Raw genomic sequence first — 26,378 nt, forward strand, 5'->3', positions numbered from 1 at the left:
ATGATAATTTATTAAAATAATGAAAATTACTACTATAGAATTGCAAATTCATAATCAAACAACCAAACTGAATACTTTCCTATAAGGAAATGGTGCTTTAAAACAGAGATATTACGATATGGTCACATCAAAAGGGAAAAATTATTTGGTCTTATATATTTTGTGCAGTTATACTGTCCTCTGATTTGCAGCATAAGGAAAACATGAAAACCAGAAGGTCACTATTAAACGTCTGCCATTCACATCGGTTTTGTTGTTTTCTTTGGAAAGTGTAGCTAAGTGGTTCCAGAGAGCATGACTACAATAATGACTACACTAAAATACTATAGATGTAGACAATTTTCACTTACATCAACATATCTAAAACCCAACAAATAAGCAGTGAGACAACCCTGCAAAATACTTCAGGGCACCCAAATCCATGTTAAGATGTGGAAAATAAGTCTGCTTTCTTATGACTCTTTTCTTACTGAAACAGGACAACTACAACTTTGTGATGAATGTGTTCCAAAAGTTTTTCTTCAAACTGTCTCCATGATGTGAAATATCTCTTAAAGCACCACAGACACTTGTGTAACAGAGACAGTTCATTGTAAGGCTTTTTAAAATAGCATAGCATGAAACTCAAACTGTCAGTGCATAAATTACTGCTGCCTTGAGGCTGCAATAACTTATGCATCCTTGTATTCCCCCTCAAACACCTCCCCTTTCAAAGAGACGTTCAGCTCTCCATTCCCACCCCCACCTCTCCACCTCCTTGTGGCAACCATTACAAAGCCATTAAAAATCCACAGGCCTGCCCAGGGAACTGTGTAACAAATGGCAGGAAAAAAACCCAGGGGGCTTTACTTTCAAGAAATCTCTGCAAAAACAGTACTGCAATAATTATCTGTTTATATAACTCATTATTTGTCTACAGTCAGGCATAATTTGATTTTATTCCTTTAATAAAAACTTGATCTAGTTTGAGATTATCACTGTCAGTCCATGGACAAACCCAGCTAATCGATAATGCCAGCACTACTGAGCAATAGGCAATTCTATCTACAGAGCAATTACTGACACTGGTGGAGTCAGCTGAAAGGCTGATCTTGCTGAGCCAAACAATGTTAGGATACTGGCTTCCTTATTTTTCATATCCTTATTTTTGTTCTGTTTTTATTTTTCATTCCCCTTGAAGAAGAATAAAGCCTTATCTTGCTAATAAAAGATGTGCTAAACTACACAAACTGTAGACTAATATTGGCTCCTAAAATCACATCTCCTTTTTTAAGCAGGGGGAAAAAAGCCAGTAAGAACTAAGATTGCAGCAAATAGCACTCTTTGATCTAGAAACACACTTACAGTATCTTCAGTCATAGCAGCAGATCATGACAGAATCCAGTCTATGATGGTGTTATGTATTTATAATGCTAGCAAAATAAATAAATTGCACTGAAAGGACTTCTACTGCAGTTCTGACTTAAACTCATAAAATTAAATTTTTGATGAATTAATGCACATAGACTGAGGTCAATGTAGTATGTGACTCTGGCATTTTGTAAAAATGAGCGACAATTATAGACTCTTGGAAATATTTTAGGTGGCTCAGCAGGACATAATGTAACTGAAAATTACACTCAATAGAGTAAAAATACTGTTTATATCACATCTCCATCCAACACTTCAGTTTATTTGATGCATTCATCCATTAGAACCCCACATACTTCTGTATTAAATACTCCACTCCAATTGAAGGGACCCAAGGGTTTTAACAAATCCTTTCCCATGTTAATTCTGAGACTACATTATTTTTACATCACCAAAGGGATCATAGTATGAATTTGCAAAGCCATAAATAGCTATAAAAATTACAGTATTATGTCCTCTGAGTGACCTGCATGAAACACTTTTTGCTAAAAAAGACACCTGAAGATGTCTACATTATTTGCCATACTTATTTAATGGCTTCAGAGTGTCTAAAATATTCTAAGATACCCTCAGAAAATATTTAATGACCATTGTCATGCATTTTTTTCCTCTGGAAAAGTCCTCTTAACTATAACTATGAGATGTAGACAGCTGAAGACCAGCTCAGAGCCACAAGATCGTGTTTAGATTGCTTTGTACACCATGCCACAAGAACAGGAAAGGAGCAAGAGGGCTTTTCACTGAACAGCCTTTCATTAGGCTAAGACAGAATAGCCAGAAGTCTCTTTCACTTTGCAAAGGGAAAAGATGCCCCAGTTAAATGCTTACAACACAGAGGTGCTGATTAAAAAATGCCACAACTGAACAAAGCAATTTGGATGTGTATTAGGCCTGGGCAGGAGGGTTCAATGTGCAGAGTGGTCCTGCTCCTTTATAACCCATTCTCAAGTACAGTTGGGCAGATTATCAAAATGTGAGTTACCAAATGAATTACTGCTCTTCTGAACATGAATAAAGAGTGAAAAAATAACTCATAGCTTCATAAACAACAGAATAAATGTTATAAAGATATTAGCACTTTATGCAAATAAGAGCAGTCCTCTTACACCTAATATGTGCACAGCCCTGACAATTCACTGCATGTAATTATTACTATCAGCATCGACAAAAATATTCTCTAAGCAAACAACACTTCAGAAGCTCCTAAGAAACCTTACCAACCACTTCTTGTATGTGTTAACCTTTGCAGGCTGCTGCTGGTACATGCCAGCCCAGCTCTGGGATGCTCAGAGCCTCCCAAGCACTCACAGCTCCAGCACCAGGCACTTTGCTGGGGCACAGGACAGACTTGAGCTGTGCTCCAGCAGCCACAGCTCTGCCTCATGGAATACTTCACTCTCAGGTGTGCCACACCAGCCCACACAGCTACTACTACTAAGCTACAACCTTGGCAAAAGCACCTTACCCAGGCTCTATCCCATGCACCTGGAAGGAGCACAGATGAACCCCACATGCACATCCACACTCAGGGCTAACCTGCACCGTGGAGAGGTGCATGGGGAACCTGGCCCTAAGTCCTGAAGGAGAAACACTTCAGCATTAAAGGGGATAGTTTGCTGCTGTAAGAGATGACAACTCTGTTCAGTTTAACAAGCTGAAGAGGAGCCCTGAATAATGCTGCTAAGCTGTGCAAATCATTGACTGCTGATTTGTTTCCTTGGGCTGCTGACAACCAAGGTAAGTCAGAAATACTTATAAGTGCAAAGCAACAGCCTGTGAACACGATGAGCTCAGGCTGAGGAGGAATGAAACCTCAGGTCACCTTTCCCTCCCAATGATTCTTTGCATCATGAATCAAAGCAAAAGAGGTGGCCAGGAAAAGCTATGCATCTAGTGTTGAAGAAATGAATAATTACTTGTTACTGAGTATAAAATTCATGTCAAGAAATTTTAACTTTTTTTCTTTAGAGATTAATACTTAATCACTTTATGGAGCTATTTTTCATCCCACTGTACCACCATATCTTATATACCTCCTGAAATGCAGGCTCACAGTGCTGTCTTACTCTGAATTGCAAGAAGGTGAATAAAATTAAAAAAAAAAAAAGAAAAAGGAGGTGTGATATTAAATGTCTCAAGAGAAACCAGAGAAAAATCTATCTCTGCAGGAGGAAAAAACCTTTAAAAACTCCTTAACCTAAATACAATACAAGGTCATTTTACCTGCTAGCTGAGTGGGTTTGTCAAATGCATTCACATTTATTATCCTTCTACAAAGCACTCAAGTAATTTTTATGTTTACTAAAACAGTTGATATTTTCTCGAAAGAAAAAGGCATATGGTCAAACTAGTTTGGTAAATTCTCTGAAGCCTGAAAGAAGACCCTACATCTAAATTGGCCAAGTGTCATAGATGAAGGAAAGTACTGAATACATCACCAATGGATTTGTTCATATAAACTCCCATGGCAAACATCTTTTAATAACTACCTTAAATACAAAGATTCTAAGTAGTCCATGATGACTTTCTTCAAAGGTTCAAGTACTTTTCTAAGTGAAAAGGGAAATTCATGGTAAAATTTAAGGAATTCTTGTGCAGAAACATGAAAAACTGCTTTTCATTAGTAACCATGGCCATTGACTTCCAGCATGACATTCAGCACATCTCTTAAGTAAAAGCTCACAGTGCTTTCAACTCAAAGGTATTTCTGTACATGTAAGCAGATGAAGACCAGGTTGTTAACCTGCTGATCAGTACATCAAATCTTCCATCCTAAAAACAGGACTGGAGCCCCTTGCATACAACATTCTCTCATTGCTCTTTGAGACCATCAAATGAAAAGTACTTCAAAAGCACAAAGGCTTTAACAAAGCTAAATTCTTACACACCATTCACCCAGCATGGTATAGTTCTGTATCAAAAGAAATTCAAACTGCATATGAAGTCTCTTTTAGCAGAGACATGCATATCATTGCTCATCTGAGAAGCTGTTTTGGAGCATCTGAGGCCACTCTATGGAAGGAGAAGCTTTGATTTACTAACTCATTGAGATACTCCATTTTACTCATATTTCTCAAGCACTGAAGAAATCTCCTTTGTTGGAGATACTTCCAGCTATTACAGTCATTCTATTAAGCTACAACAGCCTGTGCTCACTCCACAGAAGTTCTTCACCTGGTGAATGGTTCATTTGCCTGGGCTGAAAACCATCTTCTCACCACCACACCAAGCTCCAAGAAGGGTGTAGTCTCTCCCAGTGTATGCTGCGAACCTGTTCCCTTGTTGTGAATAAAAAGCAACCCTTCTTCCATAAATACCATGGGCCAGCAGCAGCAGCTGTCACTCAGGCTAAGAAAGACCAATTTCTAGGTGAAGAAAGATGCACAGGAAGAGCAAACAGAGTCAAGATCCAGAGAAAGGTGATGACATTTGCAAACTTGTAAGAATACTAACATGCTATGTAACTGCCACCTTAACTGCTCTAAGGAGCAAGGTGTCAAAATGTCCTTCCTTTGGAAAACTTGTGATAGCCAGAACATGCTACTGCACTGAAGCAGGCAAGTTCACATACTAATGCAATGTTACACATCTCTTTTTGGTACACACTTGAAAATGGCTTCGTCTTGACTTTGTATTAAACAGTGCTGGTTTCTTCAGTCCCACTGAGAGTACTGGCTGCCTTATGGAGATTTTAAGTCAGCAAGACAGTTTACTTCCATGGACAGAATCAGCCCAAGTTCCCAGGTGAAGCCAGCCTGCCTTTCTTGGAGCATCCATATGCTAAAGACTCCAAAGACTTTCAGCTTTTAAAGCTGTGCTACACATATAGATGCAAAGTAATGAACACAAGAAAAATAACTTTCAGACACTCCTAGATCTGCTGGGTGAGATGGATTAAACAAACAGGTTTGATAAAAATTTACCCTCAGTCTTTTGCATACACGTTTTCTTTTCAACAGACTTCCTTTCTAGTCTAAAAAGTCCTCTCTCCTTCCAGGATCCACAAATTCCACCTTGTCTCTTCTGGTTCCAGGCAAAGCCTGTCCATCCCCTCTAAGGCTTGGCTTTTTGTCAAGTCCTTGCCTTTGGCTCATAGCAAAAGGGCCAACAATGCTTCTCACCTATCCTTTCAGCCCCTCCCTGCTCCACCTCCACCTGGAAACTGTTGAAACTTTGGCTTTGTTTCAGGAAACCTGGAAAAGTGAGATTCTGACCATTTAAGCCTTGTTGTTGCAGACATAAAATCAACTGAGAGCAAAGGCATCTGCCACTTAAATTACTTCCGCACAAAATGAAAAAATCAAATGTTACGGCTCTTCCAAAAGTTGATAAAACATGCATATTTATGATAAGATAAATATTTAAAGGCATGCATTTACCCAACTCAGTTTATAAATACAATAATTTGCAGACTTATCTCTGTAAGACATTGGTAAGTAGCAAAAAAAACAATGCTGTAGGAAAACCAATGCTGGTTTTCCTGTAAACTACAGAAGACATTCAGGGCCTCAGCTCATGATCCAGAGGGTTCTGGTTGATTTTATTAGGAGCACAGGGATGGACACATACTTTAGACTTCCAGCCACAAGCTTTAGACTTCCAGCCATCATTTATCCTGAACCTGCCCATTCCTACTCTGTATCCAGACTGTTCTGCCTCAGGTTTATGACACATAAGGTCAAGACAGATTCTGGCACTTTCTCAAACACAACTGGATTCACACTCAGTGTGAATGTGGATACCAGGATACTGTAATATCCTTTCCAATATGAATGGGCTGACACACTTCCTTATTGTCCGAGGCTCCATGGAGCAAGACACAAATATATTGTATATGAGCAGTTGCTTCTCCTGTTGGAAAATACTGCTGACAATAGTGTGTGTTCCAACAGCTTCAAGGGATGCTCAGGCATGGGGCCCAGGCATCTCCACACCAAACTGAGGCCACTGTGTGTACACAACTGTTGAAAAGAGGCACAAAGCTGCCATACAGAATACCCCCATGAACCCTGTGCTCCTGGTCTTAAGCTGCACCTTGCCAGCATGATACATCTCATGCTGGATGACTTTCAAAGTTGATCCATTCCTCTTGTTCCTAAGCTAGTAAAACGGTTTAAGTGATTACCAGGGTAAGCTAAACAAATAGCAGCTAATGGGAAAGATCAGGAGAAAAATGCTTAAGGCTCTCAAGTCCACCTAAAACCCAGCCAACATCCATTCTCCCACACAGGGTCTCAATGTTTGTTTGGGCAAGGATCAGTGAAAGGGCTTTCTTCTGTATCTGTGTACCACAGAGACCAAGATAAAAGGAGTTGGTATGAGACTTCAGAGATTTCAAAAGAAATAAATGGAAAGCGATCATCAAAAGCTAGATTTAACTGTTCAGACTCAGATTATTCCTGAACATATTTAGGCAGTAAAATCAAACAGTAAAGTAATCCTGAAATATTTCAATTAAGGTCCTGGCTTGTTTCCTGAACAGAGCTTTGGTTCATACATTAGGCTGTTGAAAGCAATGAAACAATATGCCCTAAATAAGTATGTCAAGGCTTGCCTCCTTGTGAGGTTATATTACTCACATTTTATACAAACATCTCTAAGCAGTATCTATGACTTTAAACCCTATAAAAATATAAGTTCTAGGTATTATAAGATGGTAAAATCACTCATGCCCAAAAGGCCAATAGTGAAAGAAACAGATCATTTTCCTATTGCATGTAAGTATATTGAGTATGATTGTTCTTTAAATCTAAATAATGGATATTCTATCAAAAGGATCTTTTACACTGTGTGTGTTCTCTGTTGTAGCAGAGTATGAAAACCTGAAACCACATCACCTCCTTTCAAGCAAAGTCATGCAAAAGATGCCACATTTTGTGGCCATGCTGCAAGTTGGTTTTGACCTAGAAGATAATTTCTGCGGGGCAGTTACTGGGGCATGCAAATCTTAAAGTGTAGAGACCTTGACACCTGGTCCTCTGACATGGGAGGTCTTGACAGGATTTGACTCCCTTCACCATGTAAAGTGGGAAAGGAGAATGAGACAGTTTACATAGCCACCTAAATGCCAGCAATTGATACAGCCTCCATGTCACTCCCATGATCCTGGGCTGCTGCCCAAAACATACCTACAAAGAGCCAAAGAACTCAGAAGAATCAAAGTTTGTAGCAACCCTCCCTTTTGTGGTCACTTTTTTGTAGGCTGTTTTTTATAGGTTCCCAAATAAGCTTTGTATGTTGTTTTATTCTTCATCACACACTGATACTTACAGAAGAAAATGTCAAAATTTTCAAACCTTTCATACTTTTCAAAGTGTAAGCAAAATTCAATGCATCAACCTCACAGGCACAACTGAGAAGAATTAAGCAGGTACAAACATACTACCAAACAAGAATTATAATTTTCAAATGGACCAAGCCCATGTTTAATTCTGAGAAAAATGGAAGCTGGCGTTAATTTCTCTTTTCTTTATGTAAGGGATTCAGAGAAGTTTTTCAGCTAGCGGGATAACTCCCCTGCTCTGAAGGATAAACATGTTAATGAACAGCTCAGCTATCAATTCTTTTGACATTTGACTGAACAGCAGGTGCTGAATTCAGGGTTTACTAATGCTGGTGTAGCTACTACCATTATTTTTATTTTTCCTTCATTGAAGAATGATCTTTATAATAAAATAAAACTTCCTGACATGCAGAAAGACAATAGAGAGTCTAAGAAATGAGCTATGTGGAAAGACAAGTTCTTTTGCACCTCTCTGCTGATGGAAGGTGCTTATAAACAGGAGTCAGTCACTCTCTCAGTTTACATTCTTCATTGCTGTTTTCAGGAGAGAGTTGGTCCACCAGAACCCAACATTCTAAAATATCTAGGAATCTACCAAGTACTTTTAGATTCCATAAAAATGAATCCAACCCCACATTTTTGGAAAAAAAAAGTTACATTCTATATATGAGTAGCTTTCAATGCAACTCAATTAAAAAAAAATAAAAATCCATCAATTTAATTTTGTGGAAGCTATAAAGAGCCTGGTTCTACATACCACTTTTATCAGCTCCAATCTCCCTTTCTCCAGAGAAAGCAGTACAGAAGTGTCTTGTCCTTTGATAGCAATAGATAACTAACCTCATTTTGTAAAAGCAGAACTCAACAGAGTTGTTCTTTGTCTTCAGCAGAAGCAGGGAATCAGACCTCATTGCCTTGCACTGAACCCATTTTAAGGCAATTTGATGCCTTACACATGATCACTGAAAAGCTTCCAGTTGTACCTTTTTTCCTCCCCACTCTTTTCATCTGGCATTTCTTTATGCAACAGAGTACCAGGAGGTTTTATATTTAGAAGAAATAGGACTGGTCATATTTTCTGAACCTATATTTTGAGGCCTTCTGTAGCCTTACCTATCCATTACATTCAAGTCAAATGTTTGTCTTTTGGTAGCAGTAAGGATTAAAGATGTAAGTGCTTTCAAAGCAGACATTTTCAACTCTCCTTAGCCAAATAACCTGGGGCATTAGATTAACATTTCCCTGCCTCAGCCTTCATCTAGCTACTTACTGCTGGCCAATGAGAAAAAGACTACCCAACAATAACCATATTTATTAAGGCTTTTTTCCCTTGACTTTAGGTCTTGCTAGATATCTACTGATAGACTAAATCAAAACCAAATGACAGAATAACTTCAGATTTAGTGAGGGGTTTGGTTACACCCCCAAAAAAACCTGTGCTGTCTCTATACCTCTGTCCAGACTGAGCTGCCATTGAGTAGGAAGGCACTACACAAAATGCTAAGGACACAGCTTTCCATGCTAAAGACACAGCTGTCCTTTACAGTTGGCCACTTTGCTGTCTTGTAATGACTCCTATGACCTGAAGATGAAGACTTGATGCAAATCACAGAAATCACTTGGTGTGGTTTTGTTTAAATCTGCCTGACAGAAATAAGTGTCTTTGTGCACAGTAGGTATGACAAATCAAAATAACTTGGGGAAAAACATCCGTGTTACATTGACAGATGGAAAGCAAACAATCTGTACAAAACTGTGTTTCTCTGGCAAAAATAAACCAAAATGTTACTTAACATTATGAAATTTTAAATAAACAAAAGTTTCAGTATTACAGTTCACCATACCATTTTTATAATTAAGAAGTATTTCGCACTTTCAAGCAACGGTAAGATGATGATGAAAGCCACAAGTTTACCTCTGCATACACTCACACCTGTGTTACTTCAGTTCACTGAATTCAGTGGAACAACATCTGATTTAAAGTAAAGTAAGAGAAGAGACAGAGCTGAAGACTGAAAGTAAACCTGAGGGTTTTGATGAAACAATCTTCAGCATGAGATACAAAAGGTGACTTTCCTAAAAAGTGCTACCTAAATTCTTAATAGCTTTCTGTACATAACCTCACCTCATCCTGACATCATCTTAATTAGCCCTAGTCCTACTCCAGAGAAGCCCACTGAGGCAGTTAGCACCATACAATTAATCAGATATTTTGCACGCATCACAGCAACCAACAGTGTCAACTTCTGATGTGAGTTAACACAAACAGAAATCAACCCTGCCTTTCACTTCCACATGAACTAAAATCATGTGGCATGGAGTGAACATATGATTGTTTCTTCTACACACCACTTAATGTCCTTTCTTCTCTTAGCAGCCATTTCCTAAGACATCACTGCTCTCTGCAAAGCACATTTTGGGTTTTTCCTGGTGGTACTAGAAGAGAAATGTGAATTGGTATTTCTCTTAAAATTCTGTTTCTTCATAGAAGAATAAGTTTAACAACTGAAAATAACAATAAGACATACTTCTTGCTGGTGAAATTAATGAATCTCACCTTTTTTTTCCTGTGTGCTTTAGCAGTTTTCAAGAAACTGAATTTTACACCTTCACATAAAGATACATTTAGAGCACAATCAGCAGTCATCTCATAGCAACAGAAAATATTATTTTATACTTAAGAATGTAAGTATATACAATGTGCACACTCAGCTGATTAAAAGCTCCACCACCTATCTATGTAATTATACATCTTAATTTTATTCTATTGTTTGAGATTTATCTTTTGTCTTCATTGCAGGAGACAAACATCACAGTATTGTACATAATATCACTGAGGAGGAAACCATGCAATTACACGACTTGATGGCAAAGAACAAAAAGAAAACAATTTTACAAAGCTGCATTTTCCTAAGCTTAAACCAAAAGAGTTCAATAAACCACAAGAAGCTTTACTCAGTTTTGTATGGCATGTCTAATATGCTGTGGTATTAATGGTATGTGCAATGTTTCATACCTGGTGGTTCACTTCAGCAGAATATGGTAAAGCTACTTACAACATCAGTTCAGTCCATAAATAATACTGAACACAAGAAAGAATAGTCTGATATTTAGTGATTACTCAGGTTCTCAGTGAGTTTATAATATTCCTAGAAATGCACTATTTAAATGATAGTTTATCTCAGGAAATGACAATTAACTGCTCAACATTCTCTCTACAGTGTTTGTGCCCCAAAGCAGTTAAGTATCTATGAAAGGAATTATTAAAAGCTGGGACAGCTCTAGTGTTTGGGTTTCTCAGCAAAAGAACATGTACAGTCTATTCATTACCTGACACAAGCAGTCATTCCCCATTATTACTGTCCAGATTTTGGGGATTTTTTTGGTATTTAAAGGTCTATCACAAGAAATTGGTGAACTTACTGGAATTGCCAAACGTTTCAGGTCACACATGATTACCACTCCTCAAAGGAATCTAACCTCCATTTCTCAGTACCTAATTGCCCTGCATCTCTCCTATAGTAAACTTCCTAATTTATTATAATACTAGAAGAATTAAAACTCTCAATAGGATGGCTACCAAGTTTCTATGAATTAAACTAAAATAGCAGTAAGTGAGTCTAATAAACTGTTCATTTTTCCCATTTTAGCAAATAGTAGATAGGTTACCAAACAGCAGCAACTAGGATATTGTAAGATGTTGTAAGTTTATCCCAAACAACTTAAAGCCCATCACCAAGCTTCCTATATGTACTGATGTTTCTTCCATGCTAAAGACCCAGCTGTCCTTTATCTTCCTGTGCTACATTTTATAATCCTACAGTGACCTTCACTGTCATCTCACTCAGATTTGTCACTCTGACAGTCAGAATGGCTGACATGACACAGGGTCAGCCTAACACCATTGTGAGATGCTGGAGGTGCACAACAGGATTTTGGTTAGTCACCATAAGATGATGAGTAAAGTGTTCCAAAGGGATTAGCCATCATAATAAATTCAGATTGTGTCTACCTAAAGATTGTGCACACTGAGAACTGCAAATAAATGCACGTTTGAGGTTGCAAGTCTCCCCTCCTCCTGACTCCCTTTATTATCTCACTTAGTCCGACAGTCATATTGTCTAGACAAGTTCTAGTGAAACTGTTATTGTTTTGGATGATTTTTCCAGTCTAAAGTGCCAAATTTCTTGAATGAAACTCTTTCCAAAGCAACCTTTATTAGCCTTAATCATGGTAAATTTCATCAGTCCTGGAACTAAGGGCATTTTACTTCATCACACATTCAAAGTTCATTGTATTTGGTCACATCAAATAAGCCTTTTTTTCTCAGACAAATTGCTTACTCACAGGAGCTTTCATTTAAAAGTGGACTAAGCCAGAAAAACAGATTTATGGGTAGTGATTTTACAAGATTTTGGAAGTAATTGCATTCTTAACTTCTCCATATTTTCCTACTTAATCTCACAGCTAGGGTTTTTCAGTGCAAGAAATAGTTAACACCTCCAAACCAGTCAGAAAATTTGAAATGCTTGGCATTCACCTAAATCAGACTGAAAATTAATTTTTCAAAACATGAGTTTTTAGGTTTCAGTTGGGTTTTTAGTTGGGCGATGCTACTATTCTTCAGCGTGAAAAGCACACCCACTGAAGACTTGATCCTTAACAACATGAAGTAGCCTAAGGAAATATTTTCATTGGAGCCAAGAACAAAGTCTATGCTTCTTTGTCTCTATTGAGATCCTTTGATCTGAAAAATTTCTTGAAGTCGAAAATCATAAAGCTGGTAAGAAGGGCAGTGGCACATCTATTTGATATAAAAAATGCTACCCAGGTGAAATCTGTAACAGAGGAAATTCAGCAAATTCAATACACTCAGAGCAGGTGGCAGCTGAAAGATTCCGCACAGAAAATGGTTTCTGATGTCTTTGACAGATTTTTGAGATTTTTTTTTTAGACAGATTTTGCTACATTTCCTGCTTATTAGTAGTTAACAATTAAGTGTGAACACACTGGTTTTAATATGTTTCCACTTAGTTAAACATAACTCTGGTCATTCTTGGCATGTATCTCAATTTGTCTCTGGAATGTGAGCTATCTAGAGCATCTCCAGCCCAGCATAGCTGAGTTACATTGTTCCTGTTGCTGGATTAGTATTTGCTTGCTTAGGCAAGAAGCTTTTTCTTACCCCACCTTTTTCTCTGGACTCCAGCAGAGATCTTACACACGATGCTTAACCATTATTAATGCTTAGACATCTCCAGAGTGTATCTTAGCATGTATTGCCTTTGTCCAGTGACAGGAGAAATGTGCATTTATGTAAAGTGGTGTGGGATTTGCAATGTCACACACAGTGGAAGGTCCTGCTTATCAGCCTTTTGTGTGGTGTTGACCTTCTTTATTTAGCAAGGACTGAAACACCCTGGCAAGTGTGGAGTCTGCAGATCCGTGGAAACCAGGCATGCCAACTGAATACTTACTCTGCTAACACTATTCTCAGACAATCTCCTTAAAAGTTATCAGTAACGTGAAGATGCCTCCTTCTCATTTATGAACTCATTTTAGCTCCTTCAGAACAAATTCATTTTCTAGGACCATCAGAAAGTTCTACCTCCATTCCAAAGAAAACTGCGTTGCACGTACTGATGTTGGCAGTACTTAGAGCAAGGTGTGAAACAGAAATCAGTCAGAATGATAGTGCTTACCCCGTTCTGTGTCATAGAGGTACACAAACTTTTCCCACTTATAGTAAGTCAAGAGACTCAGGATGGCTCCTTTCAAGGCTGGCCGCATCTGGATGACGAACTGCACATCTGCATCTGTCGGGAAGCTCGGGGTGATGAAGGACGTGTGGAGGGCGCCGCAGAACGACGTCAGGGTGTTCATGGACATCTGGTCATAGAATCCAAAGATGGCATAAACTCCTCTGGAGAACTGTGAACAGACTAAGAAAGACAGACAAGGATGTTAAAATCTGATATATAATGAATACAATCAAAGTTTTGAAGTGTATTGGAGGTAAGCCTTCCAACCATTCTTGAAATTATTCTGGATGATGCAGCAGATGGAGTGAATTAATGAGATAATATGTACTAATTTCAGTGTAGCAATCAATTGTACCACCTTTGTAGCATTTAAACTGGCCTGAACACATTTATTTTTGGTTGTGTTTTGTCCTGTGTTGCTCCAATCTACTAACCTCTCTTTATTATTTAAAAATAAACATTACCTGTCTGTAAAATACCTTTCCTTCCTGAGCAGCACCATGAGAGCTCTGTGAGAAGCTACATGACAAATGTCAGGACTACCTTAAAGTCAGAATGTTAAGGGATACTTTTTCCTAGTATCCAAAATTGATTGAGATCTGATTCAAAGAAATCTGGATGTTTTATTCATTTATAGTCCACAACTCTGAAATCTCTGTGTGGTCTTTTTCAGTAAGGAATTATGGTGGCTTCTTAACAGAGTGTTAAAATCTTTCAGAATAATAAAGTCTGTGACTTACTATATGACAACACAAATGAGGAGCACCTATTGTTGCTTCATGGGACTAAAGCTGATAACCCTTAAGCTGAAGGCTCTTATTAACTATTCTGCTGTCCCGATGAACTCATCTTGTACCAGAAAAAAAAAAATCAAAATGCAAACAAAGATGATTTTTTTCAAAATGTACTTATCTGGGAAAATAATGAAGTATTTCCAATCCTTTATAGAGATTGAGCAATGACCATTTTGGACAAAAATGAAAGCATTTCAATTTGTAAACATGGCCAGCTTCATGGGCATTGTAGGAAAAAGAATTTCTTTGTTGTTCAGCTCTGTAGGAAAGGCACAATGTTCTTTTGACCCTGAGTTCTTTCCATGGAGGGAGTCTGCGTCACAGATAGAGAGGGAGCCTGATCTGTGAGGTGCTGGGGCTCTGGATTATAAAAATACTCTACAACTGCAATACAATACAGCCCAGCAGCACTTCTAATCATACCACTGCTGAACAGGGATGAGCAAGGCCCATTTGTAATGAAAAGAGGTTTCCCAGAAGAATGTTCATTCGTTAGCAATTAACAATTTCAGTTGTCAAGAACTGGATTTAACAACAATTTACAACCAGCCCCATTGTCTTGGGGTGATTTTATGGTGATATTCTATTCCCTAATCCTCTGCTTTATGCCCAGGAATGGCTGCTGTAGATTTAATATGAACCAGAGGGTGGGGCTGGAGCCTGGGAACCCCAGGTGAAGGCTCTGTTGGAGCTCTTCACAGGGTGTGCTCCATGCACCATGGACCAGGATGTTACATTGCTCCTTTTTTGGATTAGCTTTGCTTGCTTCTGCAAGAAGCTTAATTTCTTTCTTTCCCCACCTTTTTCTCTGGACTCCAGTAGAGATCCTTCAGTGTTTGGTTGTGTTGATTGGTTTTCTTTTTTTTTTTTTGTTTTGTTTTTTCCATTTGAACTGTTTTGGCCTGTTGGTTTTTTTTCTTCCTCTCCACTCTTGGGAGCCTGTAGGGGCTGTGCTGGACAGTCAGGGCCCCAGGAGAGACCAAGCCAGCAGAGGAAAGGACACCAAAACCCAGCAGCTTTGCCTGCTGTGAGGAGGAGACCAACACCAGAAAGGTTCCCATCTATTCTGCCCAAGCGGCTGCGTGAGCTCCCGTGCTCTCCTTCCCCGAGACAACGGAGAGATCCCATCTCTGCCCCCCTGGCCACAGGCCTGGCAGGGGTGGGGGTTAAGGTTTTGAAATTTCAATTTCCAGCATTTATTCAATCCTTTTCTGTGCCTTTTGTGCACCCTTTTTCAGGCTTTTTTCTCCTAAAACTTGTCTCTAAACCAAGACATCCATTAAAAACTTCTGCAAAAACACTGCATATATTTAACTTTGCAAAAAACCAAGTAATTACCAGTAAGGAAGACATGACTTCTACACATAAATGTATAGCTTTGCTACTTCTGAAATACCATCACATTTCCACCATAAATGTTATGATTCAGGATCACTAAAAACTGTAAGAGTAATTTCAAAAAGGATTCTCCACAATATCAGCTCATTGACACAGCATCATGGAGAACATCTAAAATCAGCAGTCAGCTGTGAAAATTTGATTTTCCTCCTGAAGCTCTAGATGCAGAAACTAGAAACGCTGTTAAAGAATTTCCTTAAGTATTTAAGCCACTGGAACAGGACATGACCAGCAGCAAAGAGCAGCTGATGAGACACAGAAAGGAAATAAGAGGTGGTAATTTCTGAAAGGAAAGTTTGCAGAGGTTATCAACCACAGAAAAGAAAAGATATAAAAGAAGTTATAATACAGTAAGAATTTATTCCCAGAGGCATGACTGAGGAATTAAATACACTGTTTAAAAAGGCATTTCATTAAACTACATACCAGCAGGATATAAAGCAGAAAAGCTACCATAAAAAATTATCTGCTGAAGTAACAAATAAAAAGCATTAACTTACAGATGGAAAAAAGGGAAAAACAAAAATTACATTAGAAAATCTGGCAGCCTCCAAATCATTGAAATGGTGTGTAAATCCTCTAATTCCATAGGAATAATCAGCAAAATGGGATTAATGGAGAGAGTTTCCTCACATACACTGAGCCTCTCCCTCACAGATCAAGCTTTGTTCATGTATATATTAATGGCATAGTTTTTATGTAGATTCTGTACTGCAGAGAAAGCCGAGTATTCCAGGAATCATCCCTTCTTGCAATGTAAACAAATATTCTCAAAGATCTCCTGATCCAAAAAACCAAGAGCATTTTAAAAGTCCTGGATCCACCCATTATTTCTTATCAGGTGTAAAACTAAGGAATACGTCTGAACTGTGACTCAACTGAGTTAAACTTTGTTTTCATAGCAGATTGTGCTCGTTTATGCAAAGTGCCCATCAACAATTGGTGAATAATCTGAAAAAAAAACCAGACTCTGAACAACCTGACTAAGCAGGACCTTCTCCAAGTAACACCTTGGAGCCAACATGGAGCTGCTGCTTGCATGGAAGTGAGAGCTCTGATTTGGTCCTCAGAGTATTTGCAATTATTTTTCCTCCTGATTTTGGAGGATCACCAAAAATATATTCTAACAAATGCAACTACCTCCTGGTTCAGGTTTGTATTCCCAGCAGGTTTTAAAGATTAACCCTTTGATGGACTAGCTTCTACTATTAGCTTATTATTCCATACTATCTATTCTGCATGCACTGTAGGATGCCAATTTAGTTTTACTGGCCTATTTAAAAGGCAAAATAAACTTTGTTTTTACAAGGAAAAGCAAAAAGGCCAATTATCTTGGTCCTCAATGTTCATTTGCGTTTTTTAACTCACAGTTTTGTTAAAATTTTGTAGCATTAGGTCTTCCACACAGTTTGTGACCTAATCTCCTCTAATCAGACAAACCTATAGAATATCCATGAACCCAGAGTCATATTTTTACTTGTTTTCCAAAAAACAAATGTGTAATTACATTCATTTTAATTCCACTGTTATTCTAACATCACTGAGCCACAAGAAAAAATTTAAAAAGACTAACTAAGCCTTAGCCTTAAGCTCTTTTTACAAACTACTTTCTACTGACAACTAGAACGACTTTCATGTTTGAGTAAGAATTTTGGTATTTTTCCTTAATTAATCACACTTGATTTATTGGGTTTTTTTCCTATTTGAAAAAATACAGATGGTCAAACACATACTTTGGCTGTTAAAGAGATTATTTGGACAAGTCCTAGTTCAACCTCATTCCTCAAGAAAAAAAGCAGTTTTTTTGCTGAGCTATGAAACTGCTCTTAATTATGTGGATGCACATCTGTTTCCAAGGACAGCACATAACCAAATTGCTTTATAACCTGATCTGAAAAAGTTTCAATGTCTACAAACAAGGGAGAGAGGTCCTGAGCAACAGTTTTCCAATGGGAGATCATGATAAGCCATTATTTTGGCATTAGGTGCAAGGTGAGTATTTATTAACGGAGATTTAACACTGGACTTATTCTCAAAGTGAGCTGCCACATGCCATTGTGTCCAGGAGAGAAAGCGATGGTATGACAAGTCTGTGAATTCTCAAGCATGTCAAGAAAAGATAAGAAACTTTCAGGTCATGACAGACTGGTGTTCCCTGCCAAGGAAGGAAAATGCTCAGAGGGAGAGTGGTAACAGTAGTAAGCAGAATTAACTTAAAAAAAAAAAAATCTAAAAAAAACCCACCACACCAAACCCCCCCCCCAAAAACAAACAAAAACAAAACCCCAAAAAACTAAACCAACCAAGCAAAAAAAAAAAATCAAAACCAAACCCTAAAAAACCCAAACCCCAAAACCAACTGAACAAAGTGCAACTACTGAAGCCAAATAAATAGAAATCTGAGTTTCCATACTGAATAGCAGCTGAGCCATCCTAAGCATCAGTGTAACCCAATGAACCCAGACAGGTTTTACTTGCATTTTCATCCTCCCTCCAGTCAAATCAGGCCCACCACTGAAACTTGCTAAGATTAACCAGATAAGTTTTTTTTTTGCACTCAGATCCCAGGAAGGCTGCAGGCCAGAATCTCAAAAGATGCCCCACTTCACATAAGTTATTAGATGTTTTATGTATTTTTAAAATTTATTTTTGCTTTCTAATGGTATTTAGTTTTTCTATGTTTTAGTGACTGTGACTATTCCTGACACAACAAGGTTGTATAAGACCTGACATTTCTACTGTCTATTGCCTAGAAGCTAAAGTCAAAACTTCTGACACCTTTTTTTTTTTCTTCCAGTTCTTACTATAAACAACTGAAGCGTTACTAGGAACATTTACAAGTAGGTTTGGATTTTGTTTGTTTAAATACAAGATGTATAAAGCTAACAAAAGAGATATGTTACTGGTGGAATGTAATACATACTTTTCCACTGGATGATATAATTTATGGCTGAATTGTAAAAGTCAGCAGGATTCTCCCAGGTGTGGCATCCAGTGCACTTCAGCCCAGGATGCAACAGCCTGGCAGTTTTGGAGTCAGGGGTTGGAGGTTACAATACCTCAGACACCATTCCTCCTTCATTACTCTTTTTATGAGCAAGTAATTTCCCCTTTGTCCATACCAATTTCCTATAAAGTAGGTGTGACACAGTCACCCTGTGTCACAGGGCACTGTCAACCTGTTTCAGTGACACTCCCCCCACTCTTGGGAGGGAAAGTGCTGTAGGAGTTCTGTCTCAGCTGACATTAGCTCAAACTGCTTCCTTAGCTTTGTGTTCTGCATTTTCCTCAGCTGTGAAATAATTTTATTCCCTCCACTTCCTTTTGCCAATTGTCTTGGATTCCAGACAACTCTCATGGCCAGCCTCAGCCAACAGACTAATGGGACTACTTTACAATGGAATAATATGGAGCCTACCTCAGAGCAGTTGCCATTTCCTAGGGCTCCATCCTGACCTCCTCGTTGTAATAAAGCAAGGGTTACCATTAACATTACCTCTGACAGTAACAATACAGCCTTCCTCTTCGAGAGACAGACAATGCCTCTACTACTTTCTTCTGCTTTCATTTTAATACACGGAATGAAAAGCATCAACTCTCTCTACCTTGAGCCCTGAGGAGATCAGCACAGCAGTGCCCCTGAATGCAGAATGAGCTATTTTCAGGGGGCTCCAGGCAATCAGACTTGAGAGCTTCCTTTAAAGACAAGCCCATCATATTAAAAATGTAAAATTAAGTGAACTGCATTTACCTATAGCCAATAAAACCCATCTTTTACATTTTAATTAAGACTGAATTCTGTCATGAAGAAAATATTGTTTAAAATTCAGGTGAGAAAAGATGCATTTCTGAAAGCAGCTATTCTTGGAACAGTTAACAGTGAAAATTCCTGGGGGCAGGAGGGAACCAAGGAAGCTACAACTTGAAATTGGATACAAACCTTCCTGAGGTACTGGCTATAACATGACTTCCCATCTGACCTAGAAAAAGATATGCCCTCACAAACAAAAAAATATCCCCTGAAAACAAAAAAACCCAACCCAAAACCTCACAACAGAGCACAAAACAAAACCATAATTTACTCCTGTTACTTCACTTATGGCAGCAATTTTCTCAATGATGAAATTGCAATGTTTTATCTAGTTCTTTTTACAAAGAACTACTCAACTTGCTTTGTTCTACCTAATGTCCTCAAACATATATGCTTCAGTTTGCATTTTATTTTAGGAGAGCAAATAAAATAAAAACAGCATGTTCTGGCAGCAGGAGGGGATATTAAATAGTAAATGAAAGGCATAAGAATTAATCCATTCATATTTTAGAAACCATTTACTGGAAAGTAATTCTAAACACATGTTCAGATCCAGGCATCCTTGAACAATCTGGTCAAGATCCTATTCAAGATTACTTCAGTCACCATTTCCTAACTCCATCACACACTGTTAAAGAAGTTTTTATTTCTTATCTGCTTTACAAGATGACTTTGGAACTCCAATCACAATTACAGTTCCTTGGTGCCGAGTGCTGTACACATTCATTGCCACAACCTTGGTTTTTTTCAGTGTGCCCAATTGCTTATGACATACTTGACTCATTAAACTTTACACATTATGGCTTTTATAGATATGACTGTGGTCAAATAAAACCTTAACAATGTGCATGAATTTGTTGTGTGCAGGATCTTCTCTTCAAACTGAAATGTTTGTGTGAGTTTTATGAGTGTATGAAAAATGCCAGCTGCCAATGACAAACACAAGCCACTTGGGCTGTAACAGCGGGAACACCAGCAGCACCAAGCCTCACACATGCCACAATGGGGGTATTTGTCCATTAGCACAGCTTCAGTCAGATAAAAGTAAACCAGAATAAAAACCCCTCTGGCCCAAACTGCCAATTTGATATATATGCAAATTAAAGCTTTGGTATTTAAAAAAACTACCCAATATGTTTAATATGTGAATAAAAAGGGCAATCTTGGGTACCAAACTGTAAGACAGGCTGAACATAACCTTGATTTTACTGAGAAAGCTGTGCTTAACTTTCTGAAAAGTGCTCTAGTCTGAGAAGGTACTGCAGGTAGCCTGAGCAGCTGGGAACAGACAACAACACAGTGCTATTACATTGCTATTTTCTACTCACTTCCATTTAGCTCCCAAGCTACATCCAAACTTAAGATGATATAGAGTCTGAACTAACTCTGTTTGCAGGTTACTGACCACAAAGCTAAAAAAAACCCCCACCAAATATATTTTTTTCCTGTAAAATCTTGTTAAAACTCAAGCACAAAATGAGTTTTGTACCACAAGCCTACCAAATTTTAGTGCACAGTTTTCATTAAAAAAAAAAAAAAAAAATCACTGGCTATTCAGAATCTCTGTAATTATGACATTTCTGATGGTGGAAGAAACCCAGGAGTCAATCCAGCCAAGAAGTGTCAGCCTCTTCTCAGGACCACAATATGAAAGGATTTTATTTACCTGCGATCCCTGTTACACACTGATTTCTTTAAAACATACCATTGATTATGAGTACTATTAGAACATTTGAAAGGCTGTGAGTCAGATAATCATGACTCATTCTGAAGTATAAACCATTGGAGTTTGAAAGAAATAAAATAGGGGTTTAAGCTTAGAATGGATTAAAGGTGAGAGAAGATATATATATGCCATAAAAATCAACTGATTTTTTTTTGAAAGATGATTTAAAAAAATGTGTTAAATACTTAAGGACTATACTTAGGTACGTGCTGATCAGAATACTACATTATCCTGCTTGTGTGTCTACAAGATGGAGTTCAAGCTCCCAGACCAGGCACCACAGATACAGTCAAGCTTTCTATTCTTAAACCCATCCTGGTCATTCACAATGTACTGTTAACAGAACACTTTTCATCCTGATCTCACCATCCCCACAAGCTGCTCACAAGAAGCATCTATTTTAAAGGAAAGCTATTAAAACATACCACACAGTTTTAAACAAAGAGCTTTAAAAAGAAGACTTTGTAACACTGTTATAGAAGTCAGATGTAAATGCTGTGGATTTATGTTACTTGTGACCTCTTCTGCTTTCTGCCTATGGTGGTCTTGACACCAAAGTAGTGCTTGCAGGAGAAGCACAAGAGGCTTCTTCTTGGCAGACAGTTAAACTCACTGCTGGAGAGAATGGAAAGACATTGGTATCTGCCTTTCATACCCTGCTGAAGAGATGTTTCTGATCAGCTACTCCAGGATAATCAGTGCATTGCCAACAGCAGCAGTACGTGCAATGCCAACGCTCTGCTCCTGATTGCAGCTCCACCATCCTGCATGCTTAAGATTTATGGCACAGGCCTCCCTCAGGTTCAGAGAGTGTTAGGGACTTAATGAGTAGATGTAAAGCAGTTCACTGAGCTCTGACCTGCACAAAAGCTTTAGCCAATCCTACACATACCACACACTCCTCTCTCCATGAACCATGGGAGATGAGCTAACACCTGTGTGAGGGAGCCAGAGGACCTGTCAAAGCTTTCTGCAGGAGTCTAAATATATTCACAGCAAACAGCGATCATTTGCGTTCCTCACATCCAATATCCAGCTCCTGCTTCGTGACTAATCTCTGCAGAAACACGGACAGCGTGCATGCAACACAAATATGTAACACTCACTCAAGTGAAATAACTTGTTTCCATCTGTTGCACCATTTGAAATGCTTTTAATTTAATATGGTATGTCATGCCTGCTTGCTCTGATCACTTTGGATTGTAACTGTATCTCTTACTTTCCAAAGCAATTTTTCTAAAAACGTTGGTGGGAGGAAAATATGAAAACCCTCGTTCTTTCAAAAATTGTCCAGTTATACCAGAAAACTTAATCAGCCATTTATTTACAAGCAGGCAATATATTCTAATAACATGCATATTCTAATAAACACAGTTACACAAATGTTTCTGTAAATATATTCAAAGTAATAAGAGTTCCACAGGCCATTAAGCACTCTGCCTTGGAACAAAAAGACATATTCAATAAAGTGTTTTTAACATGAACTTAACAAGATGTGGTAGACCAGGGAGTACTCACTTCACAACTGTTACCTTCTTCATGTACGATCTATCTTAACAATACTTTAAACAACAGGCTAAAGGAAAGCAAGAGCTTTGTGGTATGAAGAAAAAAATAAATCATACCCATCAGAAAAGGGCAGCATTTTGTAGCTGAGGATGTTAGGCAGAATGTAGGGTTGAATCAAGGAGCAGCAGCTGAAGGCAATGCTGTGCCTCAGAGCCGTGAATCAGCAGCTGCCATCTCCAGCACCCCAGTACTCTGAAGGGATTTCTTCTATCACTGGAACATCTCAGTGTGGAGGAAGTAAAAAGGCAGAGGCATCTTATTAAATGTATGCTTGTTCAGCAGATCCTTTCCTAAGTGATTTGAGAAGTTGACTTCATTCTGGGCCACTGTGGTGAGAGGCAATAAATCAAAACAAGGCTCTGGCAGTGTGATGAAAGATGAGCTGAGTCTGCTGAGGTGGTGCCATTTATAGGCCTGTGGGGATATATTACAGAGGATGAGAGAAGAGGCAAAGTGGCCAACACACCTGAAGCACTGAGCTGGGTAAAATTCACCAGGAGGTGAAGGTCACAATTAAGGTTGTTCAAGGAGAAAGGGGATGCAAATGCCAAAACAGCAGCTGTGCAAGCAGCCTCCAGCTCTGGAGGGTTTCCAGTTGGCTCTATGTTTGCAGAGCATGGTGCTGGCTGACAGACAGCCCAGCTTACCCAAAGCAACTGTCCCTCACACTTTCCTGGAGGCTCTGCAATGGTATTCCAGCAAGCACTGTCACTGTAAGTACATCTTGGACCAGTGGACTGGATTTCATATTTCTGTATCTCCTCCCCTCTTCTACTCAAAGTTCATGGGGTTATGCAAACCTCACCCTTGTGTTCAATTGCTGTCAGCTGATCAGTCTGAGAGGCTTCAGATCTGTTAATGCAGAAGCAGAAACAGGATGTCTGTGAAAACTGGCTTCAGGAGCCAGGGAAATTATTTGAAGATGCTCCTTAGGGATCCAATAAAGCACCCACCAGTACCACTGGAGAAGTTCACATGGAATTCAGTGAAAACTGGACTAGAACTGAGAGATGTATTCACACTGAAAGTGCAAACTACAGAAATACCACATCAACATCCCAACTGCTCTTACAAAACATCCTCCCATCTATTTTTGTTGATATTATTTCTATCTGCCTTAGCCCTCAGAATTCCTCTTGCTACCAGCCTCCTGGACCTTCATGATCACATCTGACAGTATTTCACAGACCAGTACCCTCAGCTAAGCCAGTGCCTTATTTACAGGAAACAACAAGAATATTTTTCTTTATGAATTATGCATAATCACTATTTATCAAGCTGGGTTAATTGGCACATAACAAAAGAGTTGTCTGGTGCACAGCTGAATAATGTGGAAGCCAAAATTGATGGAAATGGTACAGCAAAAGCCTGATTGTGAAAGAAAAGTCACACTGCTATGTGTTAATTCTTAAGTGATTGCTGCCCTTTCAGAGGGGGAAGGGGAGGCCAAGAGAGACAGACCTAGTTTGGAATTATTTATTAATCTCAGAGGGTTTGGACACCATGTCATAGCTTTAAATACTGGTTTAAAATCTGCTCTCAGCCACCTGCATAGCAAAATGTTAACATGGTGCACATACATTTTCTGTGCTCCACAAGATGCTGCTACATTCATAAGCAGAGAACAATCTCATTAATCATTAGCAATAGCATGAGGCTGTGGTCTGCAGGGGCATGAGTGATGCTGATAGAGAAGTGGGGCTCTTCCCACATCTTCCCTTGACAAACAAGAGCTCACTGCCTCCTATCAAGGCCAGACTAGCAGCCCTTTGGTTCTAGGATCAAGAGATCCTATAAGTCCTCATCAGAATGCTGGGTGTATCATGAGACAGTGGCAGTGTGGGGCAGCACTTGACTTCCTCTAGAACACACACACCTGAAGAACCACAGCTTAGTTCACCTTACTCTGCATGCATAGAGGGTTTTACTTAATGTCCTACATGACAAAGTTCTGTGCACAAATTTAAGAACATGCTTCTGTGTTTTGATGGACAGACAGACTGAAGCTCAAGACCCTAAATCAGAGCTGAGGGTCAAATTACCATGGTGCTCACTCTGGTGGGCCCCTTCCATGAGGCATTACAGTTGAGCTGTATGAGGGGTTGTCAGATGATTTAGTCTGATTTACACCATTACACTTTGATACTTCCCTGGTCTCTTGTCTACTAATACTTAGTAAAATCTTGCCTAGCAGTAAAGCGCCTGCGAATTCATGCCTTCAAATACAGCCCTTCCTTCTCTCTCCTTTACTAGGGGAGTTAACAGAAAACAAGAAGATTCCTGTAACTTCCATTCCTAAGAGTTAGAAACTCTTATTTGCAAACATCACGCAGGTCAAAGAATCCTCCTGTGATCTTACCATGTTTGTGGTCTTATCAGCATGAAAATAAATGAACATAGAACCACAGATACTTGAAAAAAATCTGGATTATGTTATTGCCATTGGAATAACGTGATACAGAAATATGGTTAGCATACATAAGCTTTCTTCTGAAAATATTTTTTATATTACTTTATTAGAAGTATCAAAAAAATTATTCTCTGGCTTTTTACAACAATCACTAAATCTGCTAACAACTTGTTTGTACACCCCAATAAATTCCAAGCATCCTGCAAAACTACTGAGTAAACTTAGAAGGGAGAGGGGAAAATGAAGGAGGGGGAAGTCCAAAGCAACAATGTTGCTGCAACACTAGCCAAGCCTTTTCTGGTTTTGGGAACAAGAATGCTAATCCTTACAACAGAAGGTAAATATGAATTTCTATGGAGCAATGCCCTGTGGATTCTTCCTTCAGTTAGACACTTCAGCTCCCAATCAGTCTTTGATAAACCATTAGGAATTATCCCATTTATTTTTTCAGCCAAGGAACAAGCAGATGAGTCTCACCAGTGTCTGAAACACAACTGTGCAACACCCAAATCAGAGTTGGGGGAAACAGTCTCAAAAGGGCAGTGTGTATCTTTAGGACAGTAGGTCTGACATCCAATTTACCAAACAGCTCAACTGCAGCACTTTGGATGACAGATGGCAATAAATTTCTCTGCCTTAAGGCAATTTCCCACAGGGCTGTACCATTCCCCAAGCTCTGCAGTGAGCTGCAGGATGAGCTCTTTCCAGAAGACCATCATCACCCTGAAGGCCTGCCCCCACTGCTGCTTATCCCTTGTTTGCAGCACCACCTGTTCTGGGAGGTCAAGCATGGAACCAAACTGTGCTAAGGACAGGGACAGTCTTAGTGAGAGATGAGACTGGAGAGAGGCACTGCCAGCCCTGGGTGCCATGAGCAGGCTCAGGAGCTGGGCAGCCCTTACTCACAGCAGGCACAGACACAGCGATGGGAGGAACCATTTCATGAACTCAATGAACTCGATTAATTTTTCAGCTGCCTGTCAAAAAAGCTTTTAAAAAATCAGCTTGCTATGCACAACAGAACAGGAACTGATATGTGACTACAGTTAGAGATTGTAAATAATGCCTTACTTTAATTTAAACGTACCCCTGTCCTACCAAATAAAAACTTATTAAATTACTGCTTTACTAATTTCTTATAAAGTAACACACAATATCCTCCAGTTTTTACAGTTTAACGATTCTGAATTTTAACCTGAAAATTCCACTGCCAAT

The 26,378-nt window shown here is 38.9% G+C and overlaps 1 protein-coding gene across 4 annotated transcripts in view; it reads right to left on the minus strand.

The window, feature by feature from the left end:
• GRIA3 (glutamate ionotropic receptor AMPA type subunit 3) overlaps positions 1-26,378 on the minus strand; it is a 144,132-nt gene that overhangs the window by 96,819 nt on the left and 20,935 nt on the right. For all 4 annotated transcript variants that reach the window (XR_008508616.1, XM_036402005.2, XM_036402004.2 and 1 more), the window contains exon 3: positions 13,396-13,635. Coding sequence is in view for 3 of the 4 variants with exons in the window: in XM_036402005.2 (XP_036257898.1) it covers positions 13,396-13,635 (240 nt within the window). In the remaining variant the exon portion in view is untranslated. The remainder of the gene's footprint in view (positions 1-13,395; positions 13,636-26,378) is intronic.

This window comes from Molothrus ater, chromosome 14, assembly GCF_012460135.2.
Source record: "Molothrus ater isolate BHLD 08-10-18 breed brown headed cowbird chromosome 14, BPBGC_Mater_1.1, whole genome shotgun sequence".
Taxonomy (NCBI): Eukaryota; Metazoa; Chordata; class Aves; order Passeriformes; family Icteridae; genus Molothrus; species Molothrus ater.